Source organism: Gekko japonicus, unplaced genomic scaffold, assembly GCF_001447785.1.
Source record: "Gekko japonicus isolate JY-2015 unplaced genomic scaffold, Gekko_japonicus_V1.1 scaffold721, whole genome shotgun sequence".
Taxonomy (NCBI): Eukaryota; Metazoa; Chordata; class Lepidosauria; order Squamata; family Gekkonidae; genus Gekko; species Gekko japonicus.
The window spans coordinates 323249-337973 of NW_015169195.1; the positions used below are offsets into that span (position 1 = coordinate 323249).

At 43.4% G+C, this 14725-nt stretch overlaps 1 protein-coding gene across 1 annotated transcript in view; it reads left to right on the forward strand.

The window, feature by feature from the left end:
- CDK14 (cyclin-dependent kinase 14) overlaps positions 1 to 14725 on the forward strand; it is a 277214-nt gene that overhangs the window by 103119 nt on the left and 159370 nt on the right. The window contains exon 7 of the mRNA XM_015416305.1: positions 11247 to 11367. Within this exon, the coding sequence (XP_015271791.1) occupies positions 11247 to 11367 (121 nt within the window). The remainder of the gene's footprint in view (positions 1 to 11246; positions 11368 to 14725) is intronic.

A 14725-nucleotide genomic window follows, 5' to 3' on the forward strand; every position in this document is an offset into this window, starting at 1 on the left:
GCCTTCGCGGGGCTTCCTTGCACTCCCGCCGGCCTTGCAGGTCCACCACCGGGCCCCTCATGGTGGCGGCCGGGACCGTTGGGGGCGGGGTGTGTGGCCTTATGACACATTTCCGGTGATGTCAGGGGGTGTGGCCTTATGACACACTTCTGGTGATGTCAGGGGGTGTGGCATATGCTAATGAGTTATGCTAATGAGTTCCCCTAGCTCTTTTTCTACGAAATGACCCCTGCTTAAGTTACTGCTTGAATTTCTAGTTCAGGAACTAGCTAGTTAGGCAGATGGAACCTACCATTATTTTCTGGCACCCTTCCAGTTTGGCTTGGCACTTCTAACCTGTATGAACTACTACCACTATTCTGTGTGACAGGCAGAAGTGTAGTCATTTTTCATCACATAATATCATCATTGGTTAGGGAATCTTGTGCAGCAGGGAGTCTGGTATTCCTTTTGATTCTTTGCCATTGCTTATGGTTTCGTTTAGCAGGCCTTTTGTTAATGTGCACATACTGTATTATATAATATATGCAATAATATATGTTGTGAATATATTAAGTTGCCTTTATTAATATATGGAAATTAAGACCATTTAAAAAGAAAGCATAGATTTAAAGAAAATTTGTATAACTGACAATAATGGTTTGCCAGATGGTCTAGTTAGTACAATACCCTTTTTAATGTCCTTCCCTCACCCAATTAAATTTATATTAAATTTTGTTTTAAAATTTACATACGATAAAACAACCATAAAAATAAAAGTAAGTTTTAATTAGCAGAGGCTGGATATCTCAATGAGAGAGGATTATTTACAGCATGTCAGGAAGGATTTCACTAAACAAAATAAAAGAGGAGGTGTACCTGTCAATATATAGCAAGGAGTTTTGGTACATTATGCTCATAAACTACTGGGACTCTGTGTAGGAGATGAAGGAAAGCCATGGGTCTGGTCTTCAGTACAATGATGATTTAGTAAATATAATTACAGTAGTAATTAGTAAATGTAAACATTCTATGTTTGAGAGCATTTTTAGAGAGTGAAATGAATATGGTTTCACTGAACTTGAGTGCATAGGATTGTGGAAGCAATGAGGAGAAAAGGGTGAAACTGTTTCTTTTCCACGTTTCTTAATAAGGGAACTTATTAAAAATCAGTCTGTGATGGATGAGGAATATTTCCATAATTAAACCTACAATATACTAGTTGTGTGTTTGGGTTAAAAAGGTAAAGGTTCCCTTGCTCAAAAGCCAGTCGAATCTGACTCTAGGGTTGCGGTGCTCATCTCCGTTTCAAAGCCGAAGAGCCAGCGCTGTCCGAAGACGTTTCCGTGGTCATGTGGTCGGCATGACTAAACACCAAGGCACACAGAACGCTGTTACCTTCCCACCAAAGTGGTCCCTATTTATCTACTTGCAATTTCTTGCTTTCGAACTGCTAGGTTGGCAGGAGCTGGAACTAGTGACGGGAGCTCATTCCGTCATGCGGAACCCGGGTCTCGAACTGCTGAACTACTGACCTTCCACAGCCTGCAGTTCAGCGTCTTAACCACTTGCTTCTTTTTTGGGGGGGGGTCCCCCGAAGGGGAATTTTTTATTTTTGCATTTTGTACACACTACATATATGGAATGGGGAAAGGAATACTAATACCCTATAACTATTATTATGGGAAATGGGTCAGGGAATTCTAGATACATATAATCTACTGGACAGGGGGAGGAAAAACTGTGATTCTATTCTAAATCTCCTACTGGATATGGGGAAGGGATAAAGACTAATACAAATCATGATCTGAGCAGCTTAAAAATAGATCTTTTTAACCTATTAGTATTGGTTATACAGAGATTAGTTCGATTATAAAAAGTATAAAGTTATTAGCTTAGCACAGTTATTGCCCTTAGCACTCATGCTTTAGTTTTAGAGTCTTTTCTTCTTAGATTTCTTCATTTTCTGCAGTTTGGGAGTGGCCTCTCCTTTCTCCAATTCAGAGGATTCTGATGACGAGGAGATTTGGCTTCTTCTTCTTCCTCCCCATCCGTTTTTAGATTCTTTTCCTTCTGCTTCTTTTTTACATTAAACATTTGGTCCATAAATCTTTTCGGTTTTGGAACAGAGTCAATTTTATATATTTTTTCCTGGTAATTAAAACTCAACCCTTCCGGAAATAGCCATCTATACGATATTCCCTTTTTTTGCAGAGAGAGAGTAAGCATCCTGTATAGTTTCCTCCTTTTTCTTACTTCGAATGGGATGTCTTTCAAAAATTTTATCTCTTCATTCTTGATTTTTAATGATTTCCCCATTGTTGACTTTAGCACCAGTTCTCTGGTTGATCGTTTCATCAATTTTAAATAAGTTTCCCTTGGGAGTTTATTTTTCTTTATAAAGTCTGGATAGGTCCTGTACACCACATCCATTTCCTTAATTAAGTCTTTTTGTTTGTAATCCATTAGTGGGGCCAAGGCAACCACCAAGAGTTCCTTTAAGTCCTCATTCTTATCCTCAGGTATTCCATGGAAACGTAACACATACATGGATCTTTCCAGCTGGAGCTGTATTAGTTGTGTTTTATCTGAGGATCTCTCCTTCTCTGCTTCATCCACTCTTTTATTAATACTCTCAGTCTGTTTCCCCATCTTTTTCAACATTTTCTCAGTTACTGTAGTTCTCTTGTCCATTTGCTTTAACTGTTTTTGCACATTGTCCAGTTTGGTATTGAGAGTAGTCATCTGATCCATTAGAGGGCACAGTGCATTTGCTAACAACGAAGAGAAGTCTGTAGATGCTTCCTGGTTCTGGGAGGGAGTCGTTGGTATGTTATTTCTGGTCACCAGTTTTTTCTCCGGCGCTCTCCGTCCTCTCCCAGCCATAATATCAACAAGAAGTAAGTTTTCCAAAACAAAACAAAAGTTATACGTTTTAATTTCGCTTCGTATATTTTAGCAGTGTTTGCGTTTGCTTAACTTCTTATGCGCTTGGTTTGGCTCAAAGTCTCTTTATTTTCACTTTAAAACCATTTTTTACAGTTTACTCCTATGGGGGGGGGCTTGAATTCTCCTTCCCCCACACTTCAAACTTAGGCGCTTCCAATTACTACCAAGGCTCCATTCGCTTATTTTTCACCTGAGCTTTGCTTAACTCATAGTTTGTAGCCTTGGAGATCTTTTGGAAGTCTTTTTTACGAGTTTGGTCATGATCGCTTGCTCCGGCAGTCGTCTCTAGGCGCCATACTGGCTCCGCGGTGACGGTACCTATCGGGGAAGAAGGTGAGCCTCAATTCCTCGGGCGTCCCCTTGGAAGAGGCTCTCCTCAGCTCCCCAGGCTGGGGGTCTCCTACAGAGACCACAGGGGGGTCCGGGACAAACTTGAACCCCTCCCGTCAGCCAGGTCTCGGCACATCTCCATTCGAGCGAGACGAGACGCGTCCGAGCGGCGAAACGCTTAGACCGCCGTTTCCACATATTTGCTTTAAATGTTTTTGTCCACCTTTCAGCCCAACCCAGTGCAGTGAACTAGTTAGGAATCAGATTAGTGTTGTACATTTATGGAGTTAAGGTAAAATATATGCATATAGTGACTCTTATGATCACTTGTGGCATACTGTGATTACTCTGCAAGTAGTTAATGCTATAGTTGTATTGAAGCTGAGATGATACAAATATGACCAGTATGTATGTGTGTCGAAGTACATACACAAACATTATATAGACAAACATTATATAGACAAACATTATATACACTGGGTCTGAATTACTGACTTGATATTTTAGTTAGTCTGTAGCAGTAGAAAAGAGCAAGAGTCCAGTAGCATCTTAAAGACTAACAAAATATGTAGCAGGGTATGAGCTTTCTTGAGTCAGTGACTCACGAAAGCTCATACCCTGCCTCATATTTTGTTATTATCTAAGGTACTACTGGACTCTTACTCTTTTCTATTGATATTTTAGGATACTTTATATTAAGCAAATTCACTGAAATTCAGTACAAATGTATCTCATCACCTGTTACTTCCTGTAGCATCAAGGAACATAGATCTGTTCTCAACATATGCAAGCTTCAGTGTGGGGTGTGTGTCTATAAATATGCCAGTTCCCAACGTTCTGTCACACACTCAACATTCTGTCATGTGGGTGGAAGGAGAAAGAAGGAATATCTCTCCTTCCCCCTCCCACAGTCTTTTGTTGTTTTTGATGCATGTCTGTGCAGAACATAATCTGATAGATTGAACAAGGGAGGTTTATACTGGCTTCATTCTTTAATTATTATGATTTAAGACTCTGTGGGTATTAGCTGTATGGATAGATATCTGTTGCATAGAATCTACCTATGTGGAATTAGAATGTGTGTGAGTAGGCTAGTACTGACATTTTAAAGGAGGTATTTAGTTAGTGCACTCTTCTTACTGTTGTATGGATACTCTTGTATAAGGGCTCAACTATGGGAGTGCAATTCATTGGTACTTGGCTTTCTCTCTAAACTACATGTCCCGTGTATGTATATTCCTGTATTTTGAGATATACTAAGTCTTTTTTTGTAGAAATCATTGCAGGATGGATCTATTAATTAGTTTTTCATCAGTTGCCACCTTTTTCATAGCACCATCAATACATCTGATTGTTAACATGGCCTCACCTGTGGATACGTAAATACAAAGATTGAAGCCATGAAGACAAATCTTTCTGTAAACCTAAGAAAAGCCCCATTGGAAATTGTGTGTGTGTGTAGGTTAACTCCGCCCAAAATAAAGAAAGCAGCACTTGTACCTTTCAGACCTCAGGGGCCATTGTAAAGGTTGCTAAGCAACCACAACAATATTGCCAGTCCTTGGTGTCTGTCAGTAAGAAGTGGGCACTGGTGCCCTTTCCAGGGATATTTTGGCCTCCCAATTAGGGCTGCCAAGCCGTGGCGGGGGATCCGCACGTCTTCACAGGATCCCTGCCGCGGGGGACAGCGATACGCGTTGTGCCGCTGTCGCCAGGATGTGACGCTATGCATCGCTCTGGCAACGGGGCTGTTTGGAGTCCCATTGCCAGAGCGACGCATAGTGTCACATCCTGGCGACAGCGGTGCAACGTGTATCGCTGTCCCCCGCGGCAGGGATCCTGTGAAGACGTGCGGATCCCCCGCCGCAGCTTGGCAGCCCTACTCCCAATCTACCACTGCTTCCCTCCCTCATGCCCTGGAGGGTTAGAAGTTTTGAGGCCAGAGCCAGCAGCAGCTGCAGGGCAACTTGCTACCATGCAGTTTGCACAACTCACCCAGATGACTGGATGCTATACAACTTGCATGACTTGGCTGTGTCTGGAAGTGACCACCACACATCTCACTTGAGTGACTTGCAACCCCACAGACTTTTTCCAGGGAGAGATTACTGAGGGGAGGAAAAGCTGAGTGTCAGTGCACTGCAGTGGTTAGAGCATCAGACTAGGACATGGGTGACATAGCCCCGTCTGCCATGGAAGCTTGCCTAGGTGACTTTGGGCCAGTCTCTCTCTCCCTCCCTCCCTCCCTCCCTCACATACACACACACACACACACACATCACATCACATGGTTGTTGTGAGGATAAAATTGAAGAGAGGAGAATCATGTAAGCTGCTTTGGGACCCATTGGGAATAAAGGTGGGATATGTGAAGTAAAAAATAAGGACAGGGTGGAGACAGATAAAGGAAAGGTTTGTTGGTGAGTGAGAAAGAAGCGGGTTCCTTGCTTGTTCCTTCTAATGGTATCAAAATGAGGTCATCTACAAGCAAGATGGTGATTTTTGCATACCCACATATGAAAAAAGTAAGGCATTCCCAGTCCACTGTCTTACCATCTGTTTAGCAATCTCAAAATTGCAGAAATTGAACTGCATTTGCCTGGATCCAGGATTTCATGGCTATGTACAGGGTGGGTACAAGTCCTCAGTCTACCCAATTGCCTTTAAAATGTATAGCTTACTGTGGGGAAAGAAATTAGGATAAGAGATGGATGCAACAAGTGACCCCAGTTTATATATACAAACACTCGCCCTTTGTATTCAAATGATGGCTTGTAATGTATTGAACAGAGTTGCAGCAGGAGTTCTGCTTGTCTAAGCAGTACAGAGGACAACCTCCTAGCAGCTTAAAGGATTTTATTGGATTTGTTGAAATAATGCATATCCGTGCTCTGCTCTGAGTTCCTCCTGTCACAGAAGGAGGAGGAGATTGGATTTATACCCCGCCCTTCACTACCCGAAGGAGTCTCAGAGCGGCTTACAATCTCCTTTCCCTTCCCACCCCCACAACAGACATCCCATGAGGTAGTTGGGGCTGAGAGAGCTCTTTTGAGAATAGCTCGAAGACCACTGTGACTGACCCAAGCAGCTGCATGTGGCGAAGTGGGGAATCAAACCTGGTTCTCCCAGTTTAGAGTCTGCTTTCCTCCTAACCACTGACTACACCAAGCTGGCTCTCAGAGAAACTGTGGAGAAAATGGCAACCAAAACGTCATGCTAAAACTGTCTTTTGCATGTTGTTAAAGATAACATTCTGCATTAGGCTGTTCTCTGACTGAACTGCTTTCTTTTAGCATAATTGGTTCCTAAATCTGCACTGCTTTGGTTATTGTCTTGTAAAAACCGTTCACAGTCCTCAGTTGCCTACTTCCCCACCCCCACCCCGTCTCATAATGTATCCTCATTTTCTGCCTTTGACTTCTCCCCCTGCACCTCTGATCTTTATTTTGCATTCTATTCGCCATTAAGTCATTTGTTACCTTTGTTGCTCTCAGTCTGAAATACTAATCAGAACAAATGAGCTATATTGGAACGTTTTACACTTAATGTCTTCATTGAGCGATGTTTGCTGTGTAAGTAGAAGTGGTCATCATCTTCAGAATATTTACACTGCAACGAAGTAAGGTTTATTCAGTGAAAAGCTGAGAACAGGAAAGCAAAGTGAAAATCACCCAGCTGTTAAATTGTATGTATATGCAATTCATAATGTCTCCAGTTTTACATTAATGCTGATGTGATATTAGGACTGCTGTGGTGGAATTGCTTTGTAGCATCAACCACTGTGCCCTGATGTATGGTTTTGTATTTTAGGACAGATGTTGTTGATTTATTTGCAGAGTCCTATCTGCCTCTACTGCCTCCAGAGCAAAAAGCAGCAGAACATATTTAGAGTGGAACAGATGTGTTGTACTTTAATACGTGTTTGTTTTCATTATGTGGAAAATGTAATATTCAGTATATCTAATAGTCACCATGGCCCCATCTGCAGATACTTAAATCTGTGGATTGAGTGTGTGTACAGAGAAGATTTTTCAACCAACTTGGCGGACCCTCCAGGTTTGCAGAAACATCAGGAAAGTTTTACAAAAAAGTGGGGGGTTACAACACCCCCTAACAGAGGAACACATTTTCGGGGCAAGCTGCAGGGAGGTGAGGATGAACCAGATGACCTTGGCCCACTCTAATGCACACCTGCCTCATCTCTTCCCTGGAGGTCATCCTGAGGTGAGGAGGGGAAGCCACCCCCACTGACAGTGGCAACACTGTGAGTGGGTGGAGAGGAGCAAGAGCCACTGCTGCCACTGCCCCCATGCCAATTGGTAAGGAAAGATACAGATGGGCAGGTGGATGGATGAGTGCATAGGTGGCCTTGCTGGGTGACTGCTGGTAGTCAGGTAAGGAGGGCGGGGGAACCTCCACTAACCCCCCCCCCCAAAAAAAGACGGCAGTCCCTTCTGGCCAAAATCAGCACTGAGGGGCAGCGCTGGAGGTGGGCAGCGGGGCAGGTAGAGCCTTCATCCTCCTCCTTTGCCACTGGACTCCTCCTTTGCTACTTAGTGCACATTCTTTTGACACTAGGTGCTTCTACTCATAAAAAGCTTAGAGTGAGAAGAACATGCATTGGAGGACTACCACCATAACAGGCAAAGAGGAGTGCAAATGGAAAGAAGATATAGCATCCAAGACCAAACCTATATGTTACCAAGCCATGGATGATGGTAACAAAGTGAAATTGCTTCTTCAATTTCACATGGTCATTTAGATGTATTGCTGCCAAAATAGTTTCCTGATGTCTGTGGGAAGTATATTACATCAAGGACAGGACAAACTTCATAGTTAACCCATGGGTTGAACTGTATTTTTAGCCTTTTTCTGGTCATCTATTCTTAACTTGTCTGAGATTCAGTCTGATTTTTTAAAAAGATGAAATAGGCTTGGGTCACTAGGTAGTGTTATTATATTGATGGTATTTCACTCAAAAGTTCTGCAAGGGTTTCATGGAGGATGGGATAGAATCCTGAGAATCTTGTGGCAGCTTAAAGCAGAAATTTTGGATCATTGGGATGAAGTTAGTTCTTTTCAGCACATTAGTACAAATTGTGCTTTTTCCTGTAACATAAATAGGTTATTACAAAAATGCTGAGTAATTAATGCAGAAAGGTAGGTGACAGAGCATTCTGAGTTTGATTCATAATGAACACCCTTGCATTTCTGAATTCCCGTTCATTAGCACATATTAAACTTGATATTCAATATATAAACTGGCGTGGAGAAAAAGATCATGCTTTTAACTCATTATTTATGTGCACAAAAGATTATTTAAGGGGTATCTAATTGGCATAAAATGATCTTGAGTATTCACCATAAGTAGCAGTTATGGCATGGGAAGATACACGACATTAATAGCAGAACTCCTTTGCCTATTATTTCTCTGAGGTTTAGCATTAGGTTTGTGATAGGCTTGGCAGTTAGGTGATGTACCTTGACTTCTTACAACTACCTCATGGCTGTCTTGTACTTTAAAGAACTGAGTTGTATCAGCAGGGTGTCTTCTCTTTTTTCAACCTTTTTATCTGTCAGAAGCAGCAAGAGCTGAAAGGTACTTCATGGGGTTGGCATGAAGTTACCCCTTTAGGTCTTCAGGCCAAAACTGAGAAAAGTATAATTATGCAAGTATAGTCTGTTCACCTGGCTACCTTTTTCCATTGCCTTCTGACCATGTCCCATCTAGCTCATAAGATTAAAAGTTCTGATGATCATCGGTACAAGCGCCGCTGTCTTTCTGAAGAGAGAATGTGTGGCTTCCTGTAGTGTAACCATGGAAACAGACAAGGAATCCTTAAACAAAGTGATCGCACATGCTGTGCTAATTAATCCTGTCCTACAGTTTTCCCTCAGCTGGAGGAAACAGTTAGATAAATTTTGCATGAGTAAGCATGTTTGGATGCACAAGCAGTATAAAGTATTTCACATGTTTAAATTGTCACTCAGAAGATAGGAAAAAACCAAGAGTCCTGTAGCTGTCATTCATTTGTGTTTTGTGAATCACAACAAAGGAAGAATTCTTAGATTTTTGACAATGAATGCACTATAAGCAGTTCTATAGATCTGAACTGTTTTGGTGTTTTGCAAACCTGGTATGGGGCATATAGTAAACACAAGAGGGGGACCCGCGATACTCGCGGGGGGGAAGAAGAGCTCCGTCTCCTCTCCCCCCTGCTCGTTCTCCCCCAGGCGGCGGCGGCGGCGGCGAGGCCGGTCCCCCCCGGCTCTGAGGCGGAGAGGCCTGTCCTCCCCCCTTTGCCGAGCTCGGCGGCGGTGGCAGCGGCCGGCGAGGCCTGTCCTCCCCCCCGCCTGCCTGCCGGATCCGAAGAGGCGGCGGCGGCAACGAAGCTGTTGCTTGGCAACCAAGCTTGGTTTTGTGAGTAAAAAGGCAAAGGAAGGAATCTCTTTCCAGGCCTTTTGGGGAACTCATTGGGGCCAGTCCTGACTAGGGTTGCCAGCTCCAGGTTGGGAAATTCCTGGATATTCGGTGGTGAAGTCTAAGGAAGCCAGAGTCTGGGGAGGGGAGAGACCTCAGCTGAATAGAATGCCATAGAGCCAATCCTCTAAAGCAGTTATTTTCTCCAGGGCCCGCCAGCCAGCCAGCCGGCCAGCCGGCTCCCAGAAGGCGGCGGCGGTGAGGCCGGTCCTTCCCCTCCCGCCCTGCCTGCCTGCCTGCCTGTCTCCCTTCCCCCGCACGCAAGCCCGGTAGGTCGCAGAGCGTCTCCTGCGCATGTGCAGGAGACGCTCTTGCACTTTCGGGGAGATTTAAACATCCCCCCGAAATGTTTTTCAACTTTTTAAATTTTTGTGCACATGTGGGGACTGGCCCACGTGTGCACAAACCTCCCCCGCCCCCCCCAGCTGCCCCCGGAGCACTAATTTAGCGATCCGCACTCCGGGGGCAAGTTGGGAATTAGATATATAGATGTAGACCCTGCACAGCAATTCCCTCTTTCTGAAACACTTCACACTCTGTTCCCCTTAGTTGGTCCTTTACACGGTCCAGTATTTTAATTTTTTTTTAGTTTTTTTAATATTTTGTAGAATGTGACAACAAACAGGAAGAAAAGCAGGAAATAATTATAATCCAAAGAACTGTTTTCAAATTCACATTGGAAAATAGGTGCATAAATTTAACTGTGGGAGATACTTTGCTTAACCATGTCTTAACTGATGGTACTTTGCTTTGTTTCTAATTTATGGTTAGCCTACTTTCCTGTAATACAAGATGGTGATTTCATGAAAACCTTTCTTTTGAACAAGAATTTGAACCTTGGTAGCCCACATCAAGCACATAAGCCTGGCTACTGCACTACAGTGGCTCTCTTTGCTTTTTAAAAATGTGGTTTCCAGCCCAGATTATAGTATATTTTTGCCTTGTATTCATATCACAGATAAATTCATTAAAAACTGAAAGGCTAAGGGAAAATGGCATTTTATGGTTCTGTGAAACAGTATGTGCCTGAAACTTCTGATTCTTCAGTGTGTTTCTTCTAATGTGGATAATGACTGAACATTTCCCAGCAGCCATTTGGTTCTCTTTTCTAACCACCTATTAAGTTATACAGATTATGTTCCTTGTTCTGTAGCACTAAGGACTGACACCTGTAGATTTATCTGTTCTTACTTTTATGGGCAGTGGTTTTTAAGTAGTAACCCCAAACATTTTTCAACATGAAGCATAAGTTTCCTGAAAGTATACGTGACTACCCTATAACGGCAACAATTATTGTAATTCCTTGATATTTGATGACCATTCAGGGCTTCATTTTGTGAATGTGTTGAGTGATAGAAATGGATATGTTCTCTAATTAACATGCTGCCAGAAGAAACAAAATCCAGTCTTTCAAATAGTATTATATGACACATGCTTATTGAAGAGCTAAAGTAGTCTTTATTTTTGTATGCCTATATCATTTTTTCCTTTCCTGTCTGCTTTATAGGACTTGCACGAGCCAAATCTGTTCCAAGTCACACATATTCTAATGAAGTGGTAACCCTGTGGTACAGACCTCCAGATGTCCTCTTGGGCTCAACAGAGTATTCTACTTGCCTTGACATGTGGTAAGGAGAGCCTTTACAAAAAAGTTCTACAGGATCCATGTACCTTCTAGTTTTGAATTTAAAGAAATGGCTTGACAAACACTCTAGGATAAATACTACAGGGTTTCCAGATATTATTTCATTCAAAAATCTCCATGCCTCCCCCCAGCAGTTCATTGTTAAAGTCTGCGTGCACATGAATAGTAATACTTTTAAAGAAGAAATGTGATCACTTTGCCTTTCTTTTGTTCTCTTAATCCAATTTTCTGGTGAACTTTGTATCCCAGCAAACACTTAGATGAAAGTAGATGAAAGCCATGTAATTTGAGAAGGAATAACACTGGAACATAATTGTGGGGAAACAATAAATTTTATTATGAAAGCATTTTGTTTTTACATGACATGCAATGCCATTTTTAACACTGCAGGAACATCTGTAGGACCTGTTCATCCAGAACATTTTCTTATTTCTGTTAACATAAGGAAAACCAGGGCAGAGTTAACTGAACATTACTGGCGTTTGCTTGGCTTTGGGTTTCTTCCTGTCATCTATTAGAAATCTTGTCTGCTTCCAACCCCTTCAGTTGTGTGGTCAACAGTCATCTAGTGTAGTCCTCCTAAGGCCTTGGCCTGTACAACATGCATCTCTCAGTGCTTAAGATATATATTTCCTACTACATCAATGGTAGCTGCACAAAAATATAGATAGATTTCTATTGCTTCCATATCTGTCTTTCATTTGCAAGGCTTGAAGAGTTAAGGGTCTTTCTGTCAACAATTTGCCCTGCCTCCATTCATAATCTTCTGCATTGCTAAATTATGACTCTTTAAATAATGGAAATCTAGATCCTCCCCTGACCTTAAAATCATTCTACCACTGTTTCATGTTTCCTGTTGAAAGCAATATTGAGAAAATATGGGTAGAAAGACTATTGTTTACATTCATATTCTTACATGTATTATAAAGCATTTTAAAAATAATTTTGTCCATGTAAGGCAGGACTATATTTACTATGCCAGTATATTATGAGACCCAGCTACCCAATTTGGCTTTCCTTTCCCCCTTTTTTATATTTGTAACATCCAGCCTAAAAAAGGGTTCCAGGTATCTCGAAAAACTGCATGCTGTTTTGTGTCATTTTGATTTCAGTCCCCTCCCAGCCACCAGCAGAGGATGAGAGAGTATGTATGCCAGCTCCAGGTTGGTAAACTTCTGGAGATTTGTGGGTGGAGCCTGGAGAAGACAGGGGCCTCAGAGGGGTACAATGGCATAGAGTCCACGCTCCAAAGCAGCCATTTTTCTCCAGAGAAACTGATCTCTGTAGTCTGGAGATGAACTGTAATTCCAGGGGATCCCCAGGTCCTACCTGGAAGCTGGCATCCCTATTGGTCCTAATAAAAACTATTTTTTAAATTACGCTCATGTTTTTGGAATTCAGTTGCAAGGAAAAGCAGTAACATAAGTGTTAAACTTGACATGATTACAGCTATTTAATTCATTCATTCATTCAATTTGTATCCCGCCTTCCCTGCCGAGGCAGGCTCAGAGCGGCTTACATTAAAAGTTAAAATATTAAAACACCGATGCATTGACACAATGCAACATCATAAAAACTCATAAACATAACAAATCAGAAATACAGGGAAAGTGCTGATGGCGGTAACATCCCAATAGGCCATGTTCAGATGGTAACAAAAGTATGGCCAAAATCGGTGTCCAGAATATCCCTAGCTGTTGATGTTGTTGTTGAAATAGAGGGCCTTAACAATTCAGTTGTTATTAGTAGCGGCTCCTAATTGAAGGCATGGTGGAAGAGCTCCATTTTACAGGCCCTGCAGAACTGTAAAAGGTCCTGCCGGGCCCTGATGTCTTCCGGGAGCTCATTCCATCAGTGTGGAGCTGCTACTGAGAAGGCCCTGGCCCTGGTAGAGGCCAGTCTGGTGCCTTTTGGTCCATGGAGAGTCAAGTTCCTCTCTTGAGGAACATGTGGGAAAAGACGGTCCCTCAGGTAGGCAAGCCCCAGACCATATAGGGCTTTAAAGGTCAAAAATAGCACCTTGAAGTGAATCCGGTATGCTATTGGCAGCCAGTGCAATGCCTTCAGCACAGACTGGATGCACTCTCGCATAGGAAGACCCAGCAGCAGCCTGGCTGCTGCATTTTGCACCAGCTGCAGCTTCCGGAGTTGTGCCAAGGCCATCCCCATGTAGTCCATGCAGTAGTCCAGCCTCGAGGTGACCATTGTGTGGATCACTGTTGCCAGATCATAGTGTTCGAGGAAGGGAACCAACTGCCTAATTAGCCGAAGAAGGTAAAAGGCTGCCTTGGCAGTGACTGTTATCTGGGCCTCCAGGAGCACTCCCAAACTCCTGACCCTCGGCGCTGGCACCAACAGCATCCCATTGAAGGCCGGTAGTGGGATCCCTACCCCTGGTCCACTCTGACTCAGGCACAGGACCTCCATCTTCGTCAGATTCAATTTCAATTGGCTCAGTCTAAGCCATCCAGCCACATCCTGTAGCGCCTGGTCCAGGTCTTCCAGGGTAGAGTCAGACTGACTGTCCAACAACAGATATAGCTGGGTGTTGTCTGCATATTGGTGACACCCTAGTCCATGCCTCTGGGCAAGGGGGCGCATATAAATATTAAATAGCATCAGGGAAAGGACTGCCCCTTGGAGCACTCCGCAGATCAGCGGGTGCCTTTGGGACAGTTGATCCCGAGAGCCACCCTTTGTCCCTGACCTTGGAGAAAGGAGGTGAGCCATTGCAAGGCAAGCCCCTGAATCCCAGTCTTGGTGAAGTGGTGGATCAGTAGCTGATGGTTGACCATGTTGAGCCAACAGGTCCAACAACAACAGCACTGCTGCCCCTCCCCAATCCAGATGCCTCCGGAGGTCATCTGTGAGGGCGACCAGTGCCGTCTCCATCCCATGGCCTGGGCGGAAGCCGGTCTGGAAGGGATCTAGCATGGAAGTGTCATCCATAAAGCTCTACAACTGTATCGCTACTGCCCTCTCAATTAATTTGCCCAGATAGGGCAAATTGGAAAACAGCTGATAGTTTGCCAATTCGGCTGGATCCAGGGATGGGTTTTTTAGGAGAGGGCAGACCATTGCTTGCTTGAGTGCCCCTGGGAACAGCCCCTCTGAGAGGGACTTGTTAATAATATCCCTGAGAGTACCTCGAAACCCCTCACAACCAGCTTTAATTAGCCATGAAGGGCACGGGTCTAGGCTGCACGTAGTTGGGCATACTGTCAAAAGCAATCTGTTGAATTCCTGTAGACTGTATTTAAACAGATCTAGCCCACTCAGTAGAAAGCATGGGATGGGAATACAAATTGAACAACACAAGAGGCACATGGGTGAGGAGTCCA